The sequence below is a fragment of the Rattus norvegicus genome, chromosome 3 (assembly GCF_021556685.1).
Source record: "Rattus norvegicus strain SHRSP/BbbUtx chromosome 3, alternate assembly SHRSP_T2T, whole genome shotgun sequence".
In the NCBI taxonomy this organism is placed as follows: Eukaryota; Metazoa; Chordata; class Mammalia; order Rodentia; family Muridae; genus Rattus; species Rattus norvegicus.
The window spans coordinates 115,662,663-115,685,281 of NC_141536.1; the positions used below are offsets into that span (position 1 = coordinate 115,662,663).

General features: G+C 46.0%; 2 protein-coding genes across 2 annotated transcripts in view; one reads left to right on the forward strand and one right to left on the reverse strand.

Annotated features, from left to right (window-relative positions):
- Positions 1 to 1,597, reverse strand: part of Anapc1 (anaphase promoting complex subunit 1) — a 79,807-nt gene extending 78,210 nt beyond the window's left edge. Inside the window, 2 exon segments of the mRNA NM_001107771.1 lie at positions 55 to 291; positions 1,370 to 1,597. Of these exon segments, the coding sequence (NP_001101241.1) occupies positions 55 to 267 (213 nt within the window). The 5' untranslated portion in view covers positions 268 to 291; positions 1,370 to 1,597.
- A 9,078-nt stretch (positions 1,598 to 10,675) lies between these two features.
- Positions 10,676 to 22,619, forward strand: part of Mertk (MER proto-oncogene, tyrosine kinase) — a 105,865-nt gene continuing 93,921 nt past the window's right edge. Inside the window, 1 exon segment of the mRNA NM_022943.1 lies at positions 10,676 to 10,772. Within this exon segment, the coding sequence (NP_075232.1) occupies positions 10,715 to 10,772 (58 nt within the window). The 5' untranslated portion in view covers positions 10,676 to 10,714.

Sequence of the window (22,619 nt, forward strand, 5' to 3'; positions counted from 1 at the left end):
CTTTACACTCATTCATTCCGTGTTTCAAATGTATGATGAGAATCTTAATAAAACCTTCTGTTTCTCATGGATCGTAACCTCCTGAAGAGATCCCACCAAGCCAGCTGCACCATCGGAAGACCATAACTCAGAAGCTGGCTGCAGCTGACGAAGCTGAAGGTTCAGAGCATTAGGGTGGTGCTTGCAGTGGTCTCGACCAAAAGGAACGAATTCCTGCAGATCCCCGGCTGCAATCATCGTTGCCCTTTCTTCAGAGAAGTTCGACATGGGTTCCAAATATCAACATTATTTCTGTGTGAAATCAAACACATCCTTGTCAGCCTTCTAATCAAAACTAACTTATCACTACAAAGGCCCGGATGGAGCTATGTCAGAAACATGCTGGTCTACCTCGCAGACATTTCAACACACTGGATGTAAAGATAGCTAATATTCTAACATTCTGTGGCATAGTTTGTGCAAGTTTTGTCTTTGAGAAAACGTCTACAACAGCATTTGATAGCAACACTACAACCAACTGTTAGTGTTTGGAAAGGAAGGTAAGATTAACAACTGCTAACTAAACTTGACTTGAAGCTCTCACCTGAAGCTTTTAGACATCTTTTTTCTTTTTTTTTTTTACAATCACCTGAAAGCCTCTAGTTTATACGAAGCCCTCTATTGCTACAAAGTCTTCCTTGCTGTGACGTAACTGTTATCACTGATATGATTACCTCACCTCCTAGAAATAAAATCAATATTGAGAACAGAACTTAACTGAACCACATATGCCTTATACAAAGTAGGAAAAAAATTCCAAGGTGTGGCTGGCCTTTCCAAATTCTATTCAACAAAGCAGGTAACATTAAAGAACTTGCAACTCTGCCGGACTTTTCCTTGTGCAAACATGTAATGTCATCCCCTTGTAGCTTAAAACAAACCTACAGGATTGCTTTTTACAGCATCATTTTCACAGTTCGACGTCTTTTAGCCCAAAGGCATCATACTTAATACTTTCACAGGTCTCCAAAAGTTGTTAAACTTGTTATTCGTTACAGGCCACATCAAAGCACGGAGTTGACATGCTAGAAGTAAAACTGTTATTACTGGTTACTAGATACATATGCAAACAGCGGGACCCTGAGTTGGGTCTACAAAAATAGGCTTTCCGTGCATTTGAGTAAACCGCGCTACAGGCGCAGCGGCCGGAGCATCTGGCTCAGTGCGCGGGTCGCGTCGGCCCAACCGGAAAAGCCCAGTCTGAGACTCGGGTTCCTCTCACCCCAGCACGCTCTCAAGGCCCGCCCCAGAGCGCTCAGCCGTTGGGTCACCCGGTGCATCGAAATTCCAACACCAAGTTGCAGTGATGCGCTACCCGGCCGGCCCGCACCTGAGTGACTCGGGACGCGTCAGGCGCTTGCGAGCCCCGGCTGCTCCCCGGAGGCACAGGGGCCCCGAAGGCCCGAGAGCAGCGGCAAGACGGTCACGATGGCTCCTCGTCGCCACAGCTTCTCATCCCTTTTCCCTCTCTGATGTCGGAGGAAGAATGGGCCGCAGCGTGATACCAAAAATTGGCGAAGAACTCAAATGAATGTATCCATCTTGGATTTCCCGACCTGCCTCGCGCCACGACAGAGCAAAGCGGGGACGCGCGGCAGCGGAGAGGACCTGGCGCCTGCGCAGTTGGAAAGTGTGTCTGTGCGAGTGCCTACGAAGGCAGTCATTTAACGACTTTACCTCTCTAACAAAATAAATCTCTGAGATCCTGAGCTATCTTCTCAATTTTAAGTTAAGTTAGGTAATTTTTTCCAGCTGGTTGAGTTTCCTCCTCATCTCAAAAGGGGATGTGTGCCTCCTCACTGAGGAATGGGAGCGCAAGGGAGGCCGCTCATTTTCTCAAGATTGCAAGGAAAACATTCTGCCCGGAAATCACACACCCCCACCACCCAAGATGGGCTTTAGTCCCTTAACTGCTCTTGGTCATAAAAAAATGGCGGGCCTCTCACTGCCTAAAGAATAGAGCTCCACTCTACTTCTCTGCCCCAAAGGCAGTTAGTTGGAATTTGATACCTTCATTTTAATTGTCGATTGTAACACACACCTTGATATTTTAGTTCATTCTTATTTCTTTTCTTGGAATGTCATCCTACAGAATTTGAGGCTGCACTCCAAAAGGAAGCTCATAGAACTTGGTGAGTGGAATGCCTGTTTAGCTAAAATTTTCTGCCTGGATATTCAAAAACGGTTAAATTAACACTCATATTCCACATGCTCTGCTCCGACCTCTTCATTCCTTCCCGCAAAACCTCACCATCCTGCAAAGGTCTTTCTATCACCAACAAGGCTATCTGGAAAAAACGAACAGAAAAGTGTTGCGGGTGTGTGTGTGTGTGTGTTTCTGACCTGAGACAAGGGGCTGAGGTGCGTATTTTACATATCAATGCAGGAACCCAACAAAGAGCACTCATCATTCTCCATCCTCTCTACCCCTTCCCCATCACAGGCTGCCTATAACACCATCAACCACACCAGTAGTCACTTGGAATAGAAGGACACCCAACTCTCCACGATGCTCTGAGCAACCAAGCCACTATCATACTCGAGTCTGTGATATCTTCTGCTACTGCCAGCCTTGGATGAGGGATATGGGAGTTGGCTTCTGAAGAGGCCATACTTAGAAACCCAAAACGTTAGGGAGCAAACTGGTCAATGAATGAAAACAAGGACATGAGCACTCCTAGATATGGTTGAGGAGGTTTTTATCATAGATCTGAGGGAAAGAACAGCCAGAGACTGGAAGAGTCTGCACTGAATACTGAACACAGGCTGCAGAATAGACCAGGCCATGAGAGGATTGGGGAGGGAAGGGGGACAAGAGAGAAAAGAGAGAAGCACAAGCAAGCCAAAAGAGATCAAGAGCAGAGCCAGGAGGACTAAGAGAGAAGCTGGGAACCAAGCAACCTGTGGCCAAAATGGCTGGGTTATATAGGGAAAAAATGTGGGGGAAGGGAAGCTAACTGTGGAGCTGGAGGGATTTAGGATTGGGGTGGGTGAGAAGTGCTGAGAGAAGCCAGGACTCTATTACAGCCACAAGGGATGCTGGAAGAGTCTGGTGGCCAGTGTTTGATTTGATGTGGTAATAGGCACCTCAGTTAACCCTGTGTCCTGAGTTTCTTCAGTATCTAACAGCCAATAGGAGCAAGGCAGAAGGAGACATTTATAAGTTGTCCTCTTGGGCTGGAGAGATGGCTCAGTGGTTAAGAACACTGACTGCTATTCCAAAGGTCCTGAGTTCAAATCCCAGCAACCACATGGTGGCTCACAACCATCTGTCATGGGATCCGATACCCTCTTCGGGTGTGTCTGAAGATAGCTACAGTGTACTCACGTATAAGAAATAAATAAATCTTAAAAAAAGATAAGTTGTCCTCTTTTTCTCTTTCCCATGGACCGTTCTATTGAATTTTTGATTGTACAACTTGTCATAAAATACACTGTGTGGCTGAGTGGACGTATCCATCTGTCTGCGAGTTGGTTGCATTTGGTTGTAAAGTGACAGCCAGTGCAACATTTGTTGTGTCTTCTTAACCTACCCTTGTCCTCTTTTCTTTATCCTCTCTCCAGACAGGGCTAAAGACCAGTACTCTTCATCCTAGCCCTGAGGAACACAAAACACATCGCTGGCTGTCCAATTAGGGAGTCACTAAAAAAGGTTATCTCAACTGTCATGGATGGACATTTGTTTCCCTGAGCAAATCTCTTAGGATGCTTCTTTGTGGTTTCATCCTACATGATGGCAAGACCTACTCTGATAGCCCCTCTCTGAAATATCTTAGCTCCCTATTGCTGTGGTAAAATGACCAAAGACAACTTTTGTAGCAAATGGTTCATTTTATCTTACGTCATTCAGGAAATCAGGGCAGGAAGTCAAGGCAGGAACCTCAGGGAAGGAACTGAAGCAGAGGCTACGGAGAAGTGCTTGGGAACTTGCATTTCTCATGCTTTTCCTAGGACAGTAGAAGGACTCTCACATGGGGCAGGAGGATTAGAAGTTAAAGGTCATTGTCAGCGTTGCCTAGTGAGTTTGAAACTAGCCTGGCCTATGTGAGACTCTGTTTTACACACACACACACACACACACACACACACACACACACACACAATCAAAACAAATAATTAAATCTAAAATAAATAGCAAAAAGGATTCTTTTATATCCACAACATCGCATTTCCCAAGAAACTATACATATCAATAGTTCTCGTCCATATGTTGTTCAGTACAGTAAAACATAGCTTTCCGTGGTACTGTATCATTTCTAATTGGGTGGGGCTGGGAGGTTTGCTACTAGTAAGCTTTTCAGCCTATCGGATGGATGATCTTACAGAGGTGGGAATGGAGAGGTCAATACTCTACAAAATACAATACCCTTTTCCCATTACTGTGTTCGCTGACGGCATTTTACTAGTGCCATTTCACTTTCAACAACTTCAGGAGCCACTGTGCTGGGTGGATTCCTTCCAGCAGGCTTGGAATTGACCTGAGAGGCTTTGCTAAAGTCTCTGTATGGCCTTGAGCACCAGCCAACGGCATGAAGCACACTCATTTATAATGTTGCTTTGTAATCATAGGTCTGAGGAGGATCAGGGAGATCCATGCCAGCTTGTCAGCATTGTTGATAGAAAACAGGGAGAGAGATGATTTGCACCTGGACTCTGTGGTTGAGACCGATGTTGCCTTAGGACAATGCCTGTGAAGGCAGCAGACAGAAAAATCCCCCTGAGCCTCCACATTAGGATTCCTGGGTTCAGATATGCTTGGGTGCGTCTGGTCGCTTCCTTACAGAGGGCACCTCACCCCTCTGTATCTCTTACCCCAGATCACCTTGGATTATGGTGCACATTCTTTCGTTACTACTTTGGTGAGAGACAGGCAAGAATGTGAGGGTGGGTGGTATGAGTCAGGAAGAGAAAACCTGGATGCAGTTACTAAAGGATTGTAGTGTGAGTTCTGGGGAGGAACAGTCCATAGCCAGAGCAGTCCAGGCCTCAACCCGAGTGGTCCAGGCCTGGACTCTATGAGCTAGAGGCTCCCTGCTGGAGGAGCTATGCATCGTCTCAGCAGTGCTTCATACACGCCAGATGATACCTGAAATTAAGCAGGTCATAGTCCACGGCTTCCTAAAGGAATCAATGAGATGTTGAAAGTTAAGCCTTCTTTAAGACCTACTTATACAGCTGCAACATTACTTGTATTCAATTCAGTTCCTGTGCTGGCTAATTTTACGTCAACTTGACACAAGCTATTGTCATCTGAGGGGAGAGGACTTCAATTGAGAAAAATCCCTCCATAAGATCAGACTGTAGGCAAGCACACAGGGCACTTATTAGGGATTGATGAGGCCCAGCCCAGGGCAGGTAATGCTATCCCTGGGCTGGTGTTGTCCTTGGTTCTGTAGAAAGCAGGCTGAACAAGCCAAGAGAGCAAGCCAGTAAGCAGCACCCCTCCATGGCATCAGTATCAGCTCCTGCCTCCAGGTCTTTGCTCTGTTCGGGTTCCTGTCCAGATATCCTTCCATGGTGAGCAGTGATGTGAAAAGTCAAATAAGTCGTTCCCTACCCAGGTTGCTTAGTCATGCTGTTTCATTGCAGCAATAGGAACTCTGACAAGACAGGTCCAAAGGGATTACAGTAGCATAAACCTACTTCCCCAAGGGGTGTGCACTGTCATCTCAGTGTGGTGTGGAGCACATTGAATGGTCGCTCCTAGGCACTATTTGATCCTCCCATGAAACCCCAAGATGTTACCTTCCCTTTATGGCTTTCGCCATTCTGAGTGGACTCTCCTTGTTTTTGCATCATCCCAGTTACCCAGCAAACTTGAAGAACATGTCGAGAGCTATGTCACGGTGAAGTGAAAGAAGTGGTCATCGAGCACGGGATGAAACGTTCTGTGGATGAGAAGAGGCCTAGAGGTCTGTAGATAAATGCAGCAACCAGGGCTGATAGAGAATTATTAATTAATTTTCTAGTGCGTCATTAGCATATATTAATTATATGCAGTAATGGGTTTATTATGAACACATGCCCCATATACAGAATCTATTTTTATCACATTCTCTTTCTGTTACCCTCTTATATCCCCCTTGGAATCATCTCTTGACCCCAAATTCCTTTTAATAATTTTTTGAAAAGATTTATTTATTTTATGTATTGTATGAGTGCTCTATCTGCACGTACACCTGCACACCAGAAGAGGGCATCAGATCGCATTATAGATGGTTCTGAGCCACCACCTGGTTGCTGAAAATTGAACTCAGGACCTCTGGAAGAACATACAGGCCTCTTAATCTCTAAACCATCTCTCTCCATCCCTTGACTCAAAATTTAAAGTCAGAAACTTTGGAGAAGGACATTAGATGCTCTTACGGTATCAAGGAGAATTCCACTCCCACTCAAGGAGAGCAGGAATATGAGTGTGGGTGATATGATTCACCAGAGAAACACCCAGGTGCAGTTACTGAAGGACTATAGTGTGGGTTCTGGCTGGACGACAGCCAGAGTGGGACAGGCCTCAACTGGTACTAGATGACGTGAGATAAAGGCTCCCTGCTGGAGGAGCCATGTACTGTCTCAGCCACACCTCCTAGGCATCCGTTCATACCTGAAATTAAAGATAATGGCCCGTTTATGTAATGAAGTTTCTAGTACAGAAAGTAGATTACGGTCATTTCTTGCCGCATGGTCATTTGTAGAGTATCCTAGGATCAGTTTGATGTCTAGATCCCAATCAATGCCAATAGGCAGTCTGAACTATGGCGCAGTAGATGAGGGAGTCTGGCTGACAGGATGGAGGGTTGGGGGTGAGGATGCACTACTGGGGGAGGGTACGCTAGTGGAACAGAAGCAGGAGTAAATTATAGGTCCCGACTAAGAACAATACTGAAAAGTGCAGGAGACAGTGGTTAGGAGGCTACGGAGCAGGATTTGGGTTTAGCATGACGTCATGGGGCTGGGGGTGTACCTCAGAGTACTTGCCACACAAGCACAACAAGCCCTGGGTTTGATCCTCAGCTCCACACAAAGCCAGGTAGAGTGGCACACATCTGTAATCCCGGCACTAGAGAAGTGAGGCACAGGGACCTGAAGTGCAAGGTCGTCCTCAGCTATAAAGCAAATTTGAATGAAATTTAAGATGCACGAATGGCTTATCTCAAAGAAGGGGAGGGGTGGCATCCATTGAAGAATCTTAACCTTTCATGAATGGTCTGGCACAATTGGGGCCTTTGAGAGTCTTCAGCCAGTCACTGATGTATTAAACATGTTTGATACCTAGATCACGCTCACACTTTATGTTGGTTATAGGCAGCTATACTACTGAATCAGTAGAAATTATCCTCTCTGGCCCTGGATAAATAATACTACAGGCCTGGATAATCCCTCCTTTGGTTAGTTAATAAGCAGTAGATCTAGCTGTTCGGTGGTGATGTATGCCTTTAATCGCAGCACTCGGGAGGCAGGGGCAGGTAGATCTCTGAGTTTGAGGCCAGCCTGGTCTACAAAGCCAGTTCCAGAACAGCCAGATCTGCACAGAAAAATGCTTTCCTGAAAAACCAAAAAGAAAAACAAAACAAAACAAACAACAATAACAATGGAAAAACAACAGTAGATCTAAGGCTCTGGGCTATGTAGTGTCATTGAGTCATGGGTTCTAGGACATTGTTGGCCTCTGAAATTGCATAAATGCTGTACACGGGGCATTCTACAAACATGGAAACAGGTATGGAAAATAGAGTCTAATTCTATTTTGTCTCACATTTCTCTCCGAGTAGCTTGGTAACAAGAAAAGCAGTCAAAAAATTACAATTTCATTTGGGCGTACAGTAAGCGATACTATAGGTCGGCATGCAGCTTATGTTTTAGGTCTGCATGCTGTGGAGGTTTGCAAACATAACTGCAAGCTCTTTGACACATCTCTCATGAAGAGTTTATGGTGTGTGGCTTCAAGTGTGGCTTGGCATTGCTTTCACTCTGAGAGCCACTTGACTTCTGGCTCCATCACTCAGCAGCACACAGCAGCGTCTACCTTGGTCACTGGATTGCACACTCTTGGAGCTCTGAGCTCCCATGCCCGACTGACTTCCTCTAAGCTTGTCTAGATCCTTTGGTCCAAAGCCCTTGTCTCCAAATCATGCCAGTGCAGGCAGCAGCTATGTAAATGAACTAACCTTTAGTCCAGGGCTTGGCTGACTATGTAAAGGGCTGGATTATATGGCTTTGTGAACCATTTAATCTCTGTTCATACTACTCAGCCCTGCCACTTCAGCACAAAAACGACAGAGATAATATTGCCTGTGATGGCTGTCTTCCAATAATGCTGATGTGCAAAGCCAGGCCACAGACTCTCGGGTCCTTTCCCACTGGGGTCACTCCAGGTGCTAGCCACTTGAAGGTCACAGACAGAGGCCACAGAGAAAAGATAATCCATTTCCTCTGTCCGAATCTGTGAATCTAATAAAATGGCCAATGCTTCATCCTTACTACATTTAGGGTGACCTATAAAACAGTACTCTACAAGGGAGACCCCATTAACAGACAGATCTGAGGCTGGAAAGTTGGCTCAGTGGTTAAGAGCACTTGTTCTTCTTGCAGTGGACCAATTTTCAATTCATGGTGCCCATCTGGTGGCTCGCAACTCTCTATAACTACATTCCAGGAGATCCAACACCCACTTCAGACTTCCATGGGTAACCGGCACACACATGCATGCAGTCAAAACACCCATACACAATGCAGCTAAAGAAATTATCCAAAGAGGAAAAAAGTCACATCTGTCCTGAACATGGTGGCACACACCTTTAATTCTATCTAACACATGGAAGACAGAACAGATGGATCTCTGAATTTGAGACCAGTCTGGTTTGCGTAGTCAATTCCATGCCAGCTAGGGCTAAATAGTTAGACCTTGCCTTTAAAAGAAAAAAAGAAAGCTGAGATTTAAGCAAGACATAGTGGACATAGTGACACACACACACACACACACACACACGCACACAGGCACGCATGCACACACGCGCACACACACTCGCACACGCACACGCACACGCACATGTAGTTCTAGTTACTAAGAAAGCTGGAGTGTTTGCATAACCAGATATTCAAATTCAAGTCCAGCCTGGGTAACATAGCAAGACCCTTTCTGTCCTAAGTAGATGTCTATTGCTGTGATGACCAAAAGCAATTTAGGGAGAAAATAGTTTGTTTCAGCTTACAATTGGAATGCATCATGAAGGAAAGCCAGAGGAATTCAAGGGAGGAACCTGGAGGCAAGAACTTAAGCAGGAGCCATAGAGGAACTCTGTTTACTGCCTTGCTCCCTTGGCTTGGTCAGTTTGCTTTCTTATACATCCCGGGATTACCTACCCAGGCACCATCCACAGTAAACTGGGCTCTTTCATATCAATCAGCAATCAAGGGTCTGTTTAATCCTGCCCTTCTGGTTTGATGTCCTTCTGCAGGGCTAGAGATGCAAGGAGATGATTGTAGGCATCACAGTGCTTGTGTCTGTCCTTAGTTTCAGTAATAAATACTTTAAATTCATCGGGGCTATTTACTCTAGGCCCTAATGTGATCTTATCTCCAAAGAAAACAAATAATTCTATTTCCTTTAAGAAAGCCTCATACACAATTTAAAGTATTTGTTTGATTGCTAGAAAAAGCACCTTCCGTTTCTTTGAAATTCACAACAGAATTCACAATCTGATGCTGCTGTCTTGGACCTTCCACCCTTTCCCGCTACAAGCACTGTTTCTTCCATCCCTGTTCCAAACTCCCTCCTTATAAGACTCGGCTTAGTGCTCCCTGAACTAACCTCTCCAGTGGTGGCTGCAAGAACCTGACGCCAGGGTCCGCTCTTGCACTCCGATTCAGTAGCCAGGAGGAATTCCCGGCACCGCAGTGTGTGCTGCCACGGTGGCCACAGCCTCTGGAGTGCAGCTGCCAGGACCTCTCAGGCCAGTAGAGCTTGGACTGCAGAATCGCTGCCCCTCCGAGGCAGCTGGACCCACTAACCCTCAAAGGTCTTGGAGCTGCATCAGCGCCCTCTACCAAAGTCTCCCTCTACCCTTTCCAAGCCCTCCCACCTACCCATACAGAGTGAGACTCCGATGTTGCGGAGTTGCCAGAGACCCTCCTCCCGATCATTCTCTTTCTTAGCCCCCTCCCCTTCCTCTCCATCTCTCAATCCTTTTAGCTCAAGATGGTCGCCCTCCCTAGCTCTATTCCATCTTCTTTTCCTTCTCCTCCAGTACCTCCCTTCCACTCTTCCGACACACTCAGGCCGGGGGGTAACCTGCTGGAGTTGGCCCAAGTTCCATTCACCTCTGCCCCGCCCCTCCACCCTCCCTAGGGCCCTGGCCTTGGATCCTCCCCTGCCCGCCCTCTCCTCCAGTTCCCTCCTTCTCAGCTCTCTTTGCCCTTCCCCCTACCCGCCCCTGTCCACTCCAACCTGCTGGCCCCTCCCGGGCCTAAGCCCTGGCCCCGCCTCTTCCAACTTAAGACGCCCCCGATCCCTAACTCGGCGCTGCCACTCCGGCGCCTGCTACCCGGGCGGCCGGGACTGAGGCGTTCCCCTGGTGCGCTCGGTTACCGGCGAGTTTGGGACGGCGACCTACGAGTTTGGGACGTTGGTGTGTCCGTGCATTTGTCCGGAGAGAACTGCCAGATCCGCGGCCCCGCGATGGTTCTGGCCCCACTACTGCTGGGGCTGCTGCTGCTATCTGCACTCTGGAATGGAGGTGAGTGAGGGCTGCGGGGTCTCGCGGAGCTGCTGCTCATTCCAGCAAGCCGTCGAGGGTCCTGGGGGATCCCTAGCCAGGTCCTGGGGTGCTCGTCTTAGTGGAACCGGTGGGCACCCAGAGCTTCCCGTTACCACAGGCGCTCTGAGAGCACCCAACTTTGAGCCTGTAAGAAAAGCAGCTCAGGTCTGGCGTGGCATGCACCGAGAACTTTACCCTCAACACTATCTGGCCTGGCCGTACTTTGGCGGGAGTTCTGCGAGTCACAGACCGAGGATTCCTAGGTAATTCCACACCGCGAACCAGTAAGAGCTGCAAGAGTTGGTTACTGCCGTTCGCGCGTGGCGTTGCACGGAGGCTAGGTGCCAGGGAAAGACTGGTTCTGACTTCTCCCCTGGGCTCTGATGAACATTGTGTTGGCCCTCCTCTGCGGGGACACCCTGCGAGTGTAAGAAGCCTGAAAGAAGCAGGGGGGAGGTGCTATACGGTGCTTCACTATTATTACTGTGGAGCGGAATCTGTTTTGTTTGGGTAGCGTCTACGTTCACCTCGGACCTTAAGTGTTCTCACAAGCGGTTCAATTTGACATGCTGGATTGATTAGCGCAAACAAGTATGGCAGGTTCCTCCAACAGATGACACTGAGGTACTTCGTGAAGAAGCTGGGAAAATACAAACTAGGCTTTTCCGAAAAGAAATAGAAGTGGGAGGGGTTGGAAGAGTACTACTGTAAGCAAGCACATTTCAGGTATTGCCCCTGCCCTAAAAGATCTGTTTCTATTCGGAATGTGGTTTAGTCTCTTTGATCTTGAATCGGGTTGACTGAAGTTTGCCTTTTAAGACTACCCGGAAAGTTTGGTTCGTTTTTCCACATTTTTTGAAACAATTCTTTCCTTGCACATTAAACCAAATAAGCAATTTGTAGTTTGAGGCAACATGACAATATTGCAACAAACATCAAGAACCAAAAATGAGCAAAGAACCGAGACTGCTCTCTACTCCATTACGAAATCTTCAAAAATTCCTCAACCTTTCTGCCAGGTCTACTCTTAATAATCCGCTGCAAGTCGCGGGTACTTTTGCTACTAGTGCTGGCAGGCCATACATCGTTTTGGAGGCTGTAAGTGTGGTAGGCAAGGGAAGAGTGACAGGAACCAACGCTTTTATTTGATAATTTAAAATCTGTGCTTTATTTTCTAAGTTTAGAAAACATTTGATGGAGTTCTGTAGCTAACAGATTTAGACAGCCATAGAAAGGCTTAAAATGCTTTCTGAGAAAGAGTTTCTCAGTTTTCTTCTACCTGAATTGGAGATGCTGGGAAACATGTTCCAAGCCTTCCTCTCTGCTCAGGCCCTGATTCACAGGGCGGAGGGGTGGGGGTGGGCACAGAGCAGTATAAGGGGCATTCATGTGTGCCTAGGGAGGGCCAGGGAGGGGAAAAGGATGAAGGAGAAGTTTGAAAGTGTGTAGAAGTAACAATGCCAAGCAACCAGAGCTTCCAGGGACTAAGCCACTACCTAAAGACTATACATGGACTGACCCTGGACTCTGACCCCATAGGTAGCAATGAATATCCTAGTAAGAGCACCAGTGGAAGGGGAAGCCCTGGGTCCTGCTAAGACTGAACCCCCAGTGAACTAGTCTATGGGGGGAGGGCGGCAATGGTGGGAGGGTTGGGAGGGGAACACCCATAAGGAAGGGGAGGGGGGAGGGGGATGTTTGCCCGGAAACCGGGAAAGGGAATAACACTCGAAATGTATATAAGAAATACTCAAGTTAATAAATAAAAAAAAAAAATAGCACTGTAAAAAAAAAAAAAAAAAAAAAAGTAGAAACAACATGCAACATGAAATAAATGGCATCTGTAACTAAAAAAAAAAAAAAAAAAAAAAAAAGAAAGTGTGTAGAAGTGAAGCCTGTCTGGTGACTTAGTCTGTGATTAATATGTGTGAACCCTGAGAACAAACTGGGCTTTTAAAATGGTCAATTTCTTAAACTGACAGCAAAAACAGATATTCCAACTTATTATAAACATTTTCCCAAGAACTCTAAGTGGTTGTATTGCTTACGGCCATTTTTTTTTAATAGTGACTCCTCTTGCCTTTTGGAAGTAAGTGGGTTTATTTGAAAGAATAACTTTTGTGAAGTTCTTTAAGGTTTCGAGCAAGATACAGCTATTTTTAAATTAACAAAATTATGCTTTAATTTTTTAAAAAAAAATTTTTATTTGTATGGGTGTTTCGGTTATGTGTGTCTGTGCGTCCTGTGTATGCATAGTTCCCAACGAGACCACCAGAGGGCATTGAGTCCCTGAAGTTGGAGTTACAGGTAGTTCTGATCAGGCTGAGAATTGAACATGGGTCCTCTGGTAAACAGTCAGTTCTCTTAACCACTAAGACATCTCTCCAGCTCAAAATTAGGATTGTAATCCTTACTTTTGGAAAGAATCGCTAGATAGTTCTGGAAGGAGGGCTAGTGAGTCACAGCAGATTGACAGGTAGGAAAGATGAGTTAGGACATTAGACAATCATGTACCCCAGCCACTCCCCACACGACAGCCAGATTCGGGCTTTCATAACAAATCCAATTGTGTTGTCCCCAAGTGAAACATCCTCCAATGGCTTCCTGTCCCTTGCCAGATTTCCAGGTCCTGTAAAGCCTTACAGGGCCTCTGCCCTTGTTTGACTCATTTCTAGTCATTTCCCCCTTGTTGCTGTTGCCCTGGCCACCTCTGTGTCACCTTCCTAGCACTAAACGGCTTTTTAAAAAGTATTTATTGATTTTTGCTTCGTGTCTATGAGTGTTTTGTCTGCATGTTGTATGTGCACCTATGCATGCCCGACGGAGACCAGAAGAGAGTGTCTGAGGCTCTGAAATTGGAGTTTCAGGAAGTTGGAAACCACCAGAGAGTGCTGTCCTCTGCAAGAGCGGTGCATACCCTTAACCAAGCCATCTTCCCTATTGCTGTAAAATTAAAACAACACTGTCTTTATCCAGCACTAGGTCTGGTACCATAGTGCCCTAAGACATCTGTTAGATATCTTCATCTCAGTCAGCAAAGCGTCTCACCCGCTTTGCTCCATCCCATATCACACTGCTGATGGCTACTCTCTGAGCCTGGCAACAATCTCTCTACCCATCTAGTTCCCAAGGCAGGTTGCCACCATGCCAGACATACACATCCCAATTCCGTGGCGGCCCAGTGCTTCCAGCCACACCACACACTCTCTTGAATTCAATTAAATCGCCACATGAAAGAACACACAACACAATAACCTCTGATCCAATTGATAAGATATAATTGCCCACCTAGACATATAAAGCCCTGTACACCTCCATCTCTTAAGAATATTCATAACAACCTGTAAGTGTGCAGAGAGGAATCTCAACATCCGCCTCCATGTTCTCTCGGCTGCTTCCCCTCTTTCACTCCAGTCTCCTCCCCTCTCTAAAACTTGCATTTCTCCAAGGACTTTGACTTCGGATAGGAACCAGTTTCACCATAACTCAAAGCACAGGGCTCTGGGTCGGGCCTCATCTATATGTAGGAAATGCAGGGCTGAACTCTATGGGCCTTGGGGAGGTGGTTATGTCTTAGAACCCCTAGACTGTTTTTGGTACAACGGGACACTTTCATAGAACTATTGTGTTAGAGTAAGTTTTTTTGTCAACTTGACACAACCTAAACCTATCTGGGAGGTGTGCCAGCAGGATCTTAGTCCTGCTGCTGTGAATGCCTGGGAGGTGGGAGGCAGCTTCTCTTTTAGACAGGTGTTCAGTGACACAGCTGTGTTCTTTATTTGAGATGAACAAGGACTATATGAACCTTGGAGAGTGGGAAGGGATTTTCATGGTGAGTGTGCAATAGCTGGGGCTTAAGGTACTGGGAATACCTCGTTTTCATGGAGAGGCATTCCAAGTGCTTGCCCTGCAGGTTCTTATTGAGAGAAAGGGGAGTCAAACCTGTAATTTCACCAAAGACTACCTGACATTCCTCAGGGAGAGGATGTGGGCGTCAGGCTCCCCCATAAGGTCAGGAGGAGAAAGCATGGCTGGAAAAGGGAGTCCTCCATTTTGGGCTGAGCTCAGGTAGCTGTCTGGTCCTGGTAGACCACCTTAATAGCAGGGATGGGAGGTTGGGGGGAGCGGGGGTGGGGGTTGGGGGGAGTTTCCCAACAATGAGGAAGGGCCTAACCCATTGTGGGTGGAACCTTTACTGGCTAGGTAGTCCTGGGCCATATAAGAAAGGAGCTGAGCAAGTTGTGGGAACAGGTCAACAAACAGCAGCCCTCCATGGCTTCTACTACAATTCCTGCTGTCAGGTTCCTGCCTTGGCTTCCACTGATGGTCTGCAAGCCAAACAACACTGATAAGCCCAATAAACCCTCTCTTTCCCAAGTCAAATTTGGTCAGCACCTCATCACGGCAACAGGAAAAGCAATCTAGGACGTGCTGCAAAGATGAGATGGGCAAATAGCATGCTGTAAATGCCGAACGGTCAGTGCTATGATCGCCAATGGTGCTCCTCTGTGCTTGAGAGTCCAGTTTAGGGGTGGGCAGTTCCTTTTCCTAGACAAAGGGTGTTGAGTAAAAGTTCTTTTTTGTTTTTTACTGGAATGCTTCCCAAATAAAACCCCGAACCACGAGGGTAGAAGGTTCAGATGTAGCTGGGTCGGGAGAGTGCGTGTCTATCGCACACTGCACTGGTTGTAAGCCCCAGCGTTGCCTAAGTCAGGTATGGGGATTGGCTCACCAGGAATCGCTTCTACCTGAAGAGCTATTGGCAGGAGAGAGACCCGGTTTTCTTTAGGAGGGTGGTTTTCGGTGGCCCATGCTCTAGTGGGTGGATCTACACTCCTGTGATACCTGCAGCAGTAATTGGAATCAGCGCCAGTTGTAAAATATAAATAAAAAGAGGACATGAACTTGGGAGGGGGAATCTGGGAGGTGTTAAAGAGGGGAGTTGGGCGGTAGATATACAGTATATACATATATGAAATTCTCCAATAATAAGTTTAAAATTACATACGTACTGACATATACCTATAATCCCAGCAATCTGAGGTGTAGGCAGGAAGGTCAAAATTTCAAGGTCATCCTTGGCTGCATATCAAGTTTGAGGCTACCCCGGGCTGTACTAGACCCTGTTTTCCCACCTTCCTTTCCTACAGAGGTTTGGTGAAGAGGCTGTGGGGTGGTTGTTCTGGGTGCCTGAGTCCTTTGCTATACAGCCCTTTAGGATTTTGCTTCCTACTAATTCTGCCAGCAAAACCCAACTAGGAGTCTCCCAGAAGAGACTGGCACTACCAACCCCTGTCCCCTACCTTCTTTGTGGAGTACAGGCTCGACTTGCCAGAGGAATAACTTCCTGTCATGTGCCTCACAGGAAGGCATAAAAATGAGGTCCAATTCTGGCTCCACTTTTCCTGCGTAGCTCTACGCCAAAGTGGGTGTGGGTTTGCTTTGTGTTTTTTTATTTGTTTTGGTTCCGGCTTTTTAAGTGATTGGATCCAGGTCTTTCCTTTGGTGGCCTCTGCAAGAAAATGAGCATTGTTAATTCTGTGCAGATACGAGGGTCTGTGTGTAGATTGCACTGTACTATGGGAAGTGGAGAGGAAGGTAGGTTCTGGGTGCCGTCCTGCTTCCCGTTTGATGATCGTGCTATCAGAGATGTCTGCTAGCCAGGAGGTAGACCCAGCCTCTCCTCTCTCATGCTGGATATTCTTCAGCCTCTGTCCTTGGGTAAGTCTGTACCCTGGGCTTCCCCTCCACTGTGTCTGCTCTTCTTCCTGTAGCTGAAACAGTAATGATGAATCCTGACAGGCAAGGTACATCCTCTCCTCTCTGTGGACTCCATTCAGGGAATAAGAATACTGAGACGCTTATCAAGAGAGGCTGTTCTTGATCACTGGCTTTAGTTTTTGCCGTGGTTTGCTTGTTTTTTCCGTCCATCCCCTGGCTTGTGCTTGGTGGGAAGTCATTTACTATACAGCAAGAGCCCTAGTTTTGTGGAAAGCTTACACTCAGTTCCAACATCAAGCAGATGGAAGCCTGTTGCTACTCATTCCCTGAACTCTCTCAGTTGGTGGGCTCAGTGGATGTGTGGTTACTTGAAGGCCTAGATGATCTCATCAAGAAATCTACATTTACTTCCAGAGTATGTTATTATCCTTCTAGCCTGTTCATTTTTCATCATTTGACTCAATGATCAAAGGGATTTTCTGTAAGTCTTGAGGTGGTAGAAAGGCAGAGAGGGCAGAGACAAGAAAAGACCAAGAACAGAGATCTTGGCTTTGTGTAGTGCGGTAGTTTGAATATGCTTGGCCCATGGGAAGTGGCACTATCAGGAGGTGTGGCCTTTTTTGAATAGGTGTAGCCTCCTTGGAGGACCTGTGTCACTGTGTAGGTGGACTTATTCCCAGTGCTCAAATTAAGGACACTACATCTGGTAGAGCAGCTGCAATCGGGGTTACTACCTGATTTAGCTTTTGCTAGTCAACTGTCATTCTCCATGATCTGTCTGTCTTCTGCACTGGCCAGATAGGAGAATTAAAGGAAGATGTGGCAGGAACCACCCCCCCTACATCTTTCATGTCCTTGATGGTGGCACTAATTTCTGCAGTTCTTCCAGGTATATGATACTGTTTTTCATTCACTATTTTCTTTGGCAGAGGTAACTCTAAAGGCTTCCCTTTTAGCCTTTCCAACCAAAATAGCCTTTAGTCCACAGGTTGGGGAGACAATGTGAGAATTCCGTCAACTTCTAAGTTCATCTACTCCAATTATACATGCTGGAACTGGGGAAATGACCACAGGATGAGTTCAGGGACCTATTAGACCTACTGTGAATCAGACCTCAGCCAAAACTCTATTAATCTCCTGGCCTCCATAAACCCCTACTGGTGGGCCACAGTGTTTTTGGGGATCTCCCAGAATTAGCATCAGTTAAGAACCAGTATCCCGGGTTGGGGATTTAGCTCAGTGGTAGAGCGCTTGCCTAGGAAGCGCAAGGCCCTGGGTTCGGTCCCCAGCTCCGAAAAAAAGAACCAAAAAAAAAAAAAAAAAAAAAGAACCAGTGTCCCATAGGCCCCAGAAAGTCTGATTGTTTCTATTCCCTCACTCTACAGTTACCCTTGTAAAAGGCTGTAGGTCCCTCTGGGGAAGAACAGAAGAAAGGCTAACAGCAAAACTTTTAGGTGTCTTATGAAGGTCCTTCCTCAGGGGTAACTGGCTGCCCTTTCATTCAAGGGGTTCTTGGATCTGCAAACAGGCTCAAGCCCTGGAAATTGATTCACTGGCTGAGATTGCCTTCTGCCATGATCCAATGTAACCTTTTTCATTTGTTTGAGAATGTTTCTGCTTATACAGACCAAACAGAAATTCAGTAAGCTTCTTATCTATTTCATGCTTGGAAACACCATGACTAATTAGCCAGTACCAAAGGTCCATACGAGTCATGCCATTATAAAACTCACCTCGCCTGTGCTGACCATTCATTACGGGTCAGGTCGTTAGGCACGTTGTTTTGTCTGTGTTGCCCATTATGATAACTATGATCACCTTGCCTCTAGCAATTTAGTGTTGCCACTTGGCCCCACTACCTCAGGACCCAATTAAACCCATTGCATTCAGTTCATCCAGTTGAGCACCAGCATCTCCAACCCTAAGGTCTGGCACAAGGAAAAGGGCAAGAATAGAACCCTTCAAATGTGCTGGTGCCCCTCTCACCAGTTTGCATCTTATAGGATTACGTAAAGGGCATATGTCCCGGGCCTTCCCATTGTGGAGGATTAGGTTTTACATAGTGTGCCCACTCTAGCATTGCAATTTCCCTGAGCCTTAAAATCCCTTTATCAACACTAAGCCAAGGGCTATCAAGCATCTCCAACTTCTTTTCCGAAGGCTGTCTTTTGATAAACTTTTCAGTCAACCATTCAAATAAACTTCTGACACCTTTCTTTTTAAGCTCCATGAGTTTCCATATCAATAAACTCAGCCTGATCTAGTTTTATGTCCCTTCCCACCACTGACACCCTTAAAACCCATTCCCACACATATTCCCCAGACTTCTGTTTGAATGAATTGGCAAAGTCATTAAGCTCCTTAGTAGTGTAGTGTACTTCCTCATAGACTACACTTTACCTCCCTGCTAGGGGTTTGCTTTGCCTTGAGTCTGGTTATAGGTCTGTCAGTGGGCCTTGAGGAGCATCAGTATTGTCCTTTCTGGCATTTTCTTCAAAGAAAATCTTTGCTGGTTTATCAGATAATGATGGCTTTACATTTCTCAGGCAAAAAGAGTAATATTTTAAGAGTGGGGCTGAGGGCACTACTTGTTTAGGTAAGATAAACCCTTGAGAGTCTAGGGGTTCAAAGTTCTTAGCTTCTACAGGGTCCTCCCACACATCCCCATCCCAAGTTATAGGATCCCATTCTTTGCCAATTAATGCCCTTAATTTAACTGCTGATACCCTCTCGGGTTGAGACTTCAATCGCTGTAATTCAGCCATCTTTATTATGAGGGCTTTGGTTTGATTTTCTGCACCTTGAACTCTGTGACTGCTGAAGAGAAGATTCTCTTCAAGGGCACACTTAGAAACCTCCAGATTGTTCATTAGAATCTGGAGCTGGTCAAGTTTATCATGGATCTCATTCCTTTTCTTTATCAATTTATCTAAAAGTGCTAAGAACAACCAACCAGCAAAATCATTTTCCTTACTTCCCTCCAAACTGTAGAAAGTTTCATGTACAAGGTTCCCCTAATCCATTGCCATTCACAATGGATGGATCAAGATAAACAGTATTTACCTCTTCAGCTTTGAAATATTGTTTTTACCACGGGCCTTTCACATTCTCTCAGCTCTCAGGAGAGAGTGACTGGAAAGGTTTCATTAGCTGAAGGTGCTAACAAATTATAAAGGCTATTCCAGATAGTTAAAAGATTCACCCTTATACTTCTATTCCTCTAGAACCACCCCAGGTACCAACTTCTGTCTTAGTTTGGGTTTTATTGCTGTGAAGAGACACCATGACCAAGGCAACTCTTTAAAGGCAAACGTTTAACCTGGGCTGGCTTACAGTTCCAGAGGTTCAGTCCATCATCATCATGGTGAGAGGCATGAACATCGTACAGGTAGACTTGGTGCTGGAGAGCTAACAATTCTGCATCTTGATCCAAAGACACCCAAGATTCCCACAGGCAGCCAGAAGGAGGGTCTATTCTGCACTGAGTGGAACTTGAACACTAGGAGACCTCAGAGCCCACCTACACAGAGACATGCCTCCTACAAAAAGACCACACCTATTTCAACAAGGCCATACCTCCTAATAATGCTACTTCCTATGGGTCAAGCATATTCAAACCACTACGTGTAGGCCATGGTCATACACAAGAAGTTGTATAGCCAAAACTAAGATATTCCTTTGGTTTTGGAGGAAGGCCATTTTAGTTCATTAGCTGGTTTTTTCTGACAATTCATTTGATGTATCTGTGCTTCTCTTGGTACTTAGAACCTCCCAAGGTTTCTCGGTTGACCTCTTCAGAGGTGCTGTCTGGCCGAGCATGATATGGTCCATACAGAGTGAGTTCCTGTTCAGTTCCTCTCTGGGGGTACTGTCCACAACTCATGGGCCTCAGGTGTGCAGTTAGGTAAACACTTTCTGATAAAGATCCCTTTTCTGGCAGGGACATCCAACCTTTTGACACTGCAACACCTGTAAGGTTCACTCGCTCTCAGAATACATGCAAATGAGTTATCAAATAGATAAAATCACACACACACACACACACACACACACACACACACAATGTTTGAAGTAAGTTTACAATTTTATATTTGGTTACACTCATAGCTGCCCTCAGCCACATTCAGCCATGGGTTGGACACCCCGGAGCTGCTTGCTCTTGCAAGCTCTAATTACCTCAGCATCCAGGGACTCTAAGCATGGTAGGATCTGCCCTAGCCACACTCTCACCTCATTAGACACACAAAGGAAAGCCTTGTTTGTTTTGGAGAAAGTGTTGCTTTGCTATCTTAAGCCTTCGGGGCTTCTAGTTAAAGCTACTAACAGCAAGCTGGCCTCCTTTATGGCTTTGATGAGGAGTTTCACAAGCAAGAACAGGCTGTCTTTGTGGCAAATATTAGAACGGGGCTCACACTAGCTGAAGTTGCTTTCCGTCCTCACACTGCTCAAGGAACTCTCTGGGAGGTGATAAATATTCATGGATTCCCCATTGCTGCTTGAATCTGGTGGCTGGTGTTCCAGTTTTGCTGGGAATGACCCTCAGCCTCTCTGGTACACAGGAAATGAAACCGGCCCGTAAGCATTTGACAATTCTCCACATGATTTGGAAATGACTGTCCTTTAAACTTTTTAGAGCAAAATTAAAAGGAAGCTCATTGGATTCACAGCAAGTTAAAACAACAACAGCAAAAACCAGTTTGGGAGACCAAGCTGTAGGTTCTTGTCTTGGGTAAGATGTCATCTTGAAGGGCATTTAGGTTACTGCTCAATGCCCATTTATCAGAGAAGATAGATGAGAGTCTGTGTAGAACACATTTCTGTTTGGAGGGGAAGGAGATGGAACACTTTCTTGAAACCGGCCCAGAGCTCTGAGCTCTCTGGATGTGAGCAGCAGTCAGTATCCATTATACAATGAGGAAATGGAGACCAAGGGAGGCATGTGATTTAAAACACAGATCACTCAGTTGGCTCTTCAAGTGTTGGTAGCGTCCATGCTGTCTGCCTATGCTCCCCACACCCCCAGTGAAACAGCCCCTCCAGCTCTGACTGGAGAAATAGAATAGTCTTGAAGTGCAAAGTCATCTTCTTAAAAAATTGTAGACTTCCCTGAACAAACCATGAAGCCTTCCCTTCAAATGTGCTGGGAGTGTGGGCTCTTGGGTTCTGAGTAGCATGAAGGACCCTAAATCTTCCTGGAGTAGATGGGATGGGGTGTGCCCTCTGGAGTAGAAGCCTCAGGGTTTGGGGGAGACTGGCATCAATTCTAAACATCTGCTCTTTTAGTGTTAGGGTGTAATTTTACATTTGGGAAAAAAAGCAAATGTGCTATACACGATTAAATGCAAGTCATCTAAGTATTTTGGCTGAAGGATAAGGAAAAAGGCAACTGAGGCAGAGGCGATGTGATTTTAGTTGTTATTATTGTTTTGTAAGACAGGCTTTCTCTTTATAGCCCTGGCTGTTCTGGAACTTGCACTATAGAACAGGCAGGACTCAAACTCAGAGATCTGCCCGTCTCTGAATTGCTGAGTTTAAAGGCATTTGCCACCACTGCCCAGCTAGGAAGGTGAGCTTTAAACTCATCTACAAAATGTTTGCAAAACCCAATTGCCCAGGGCAGTCCAGGACCTACGGACTTGCTCTTTGGGAGTGTGGACCTGCCGTGTCTGGTTATTCTAAGTCACCTCTCTAATTACACTCCACAGAGTCATTGTATCTAATGTCTGATACTCAGAGAAGGCTGGTGAGCCTTTTCCTACCTTCCAGGAGGAAGTGTATCATTACATGGCAGTTAATTTAGGACTGAGGTAGTTGTGCTTATCCAAGGAAAGGGGCGGGTCTTAAGTCAGAGTGAGAACTCTGGATTGAATCTTCGAGTCAGATGCTGTCATGGTTTTAGGACTTGTAGGGAGAATAACAGGGCATAGCTTCCTCTCTCTAAACCACACAAGCATGCTGCGATTCTAACTAGGTGGGCCAACCAATAAATATCCTTTACTTCTTCTTTTTGCTGTTGCATTTTTTTCTTTTCTAATCTATTCTTTAGTCTTTATACGGAAGACTTGTCTAAGTAAAGCATAGGGAGTACTATTTACCCATGGCCTT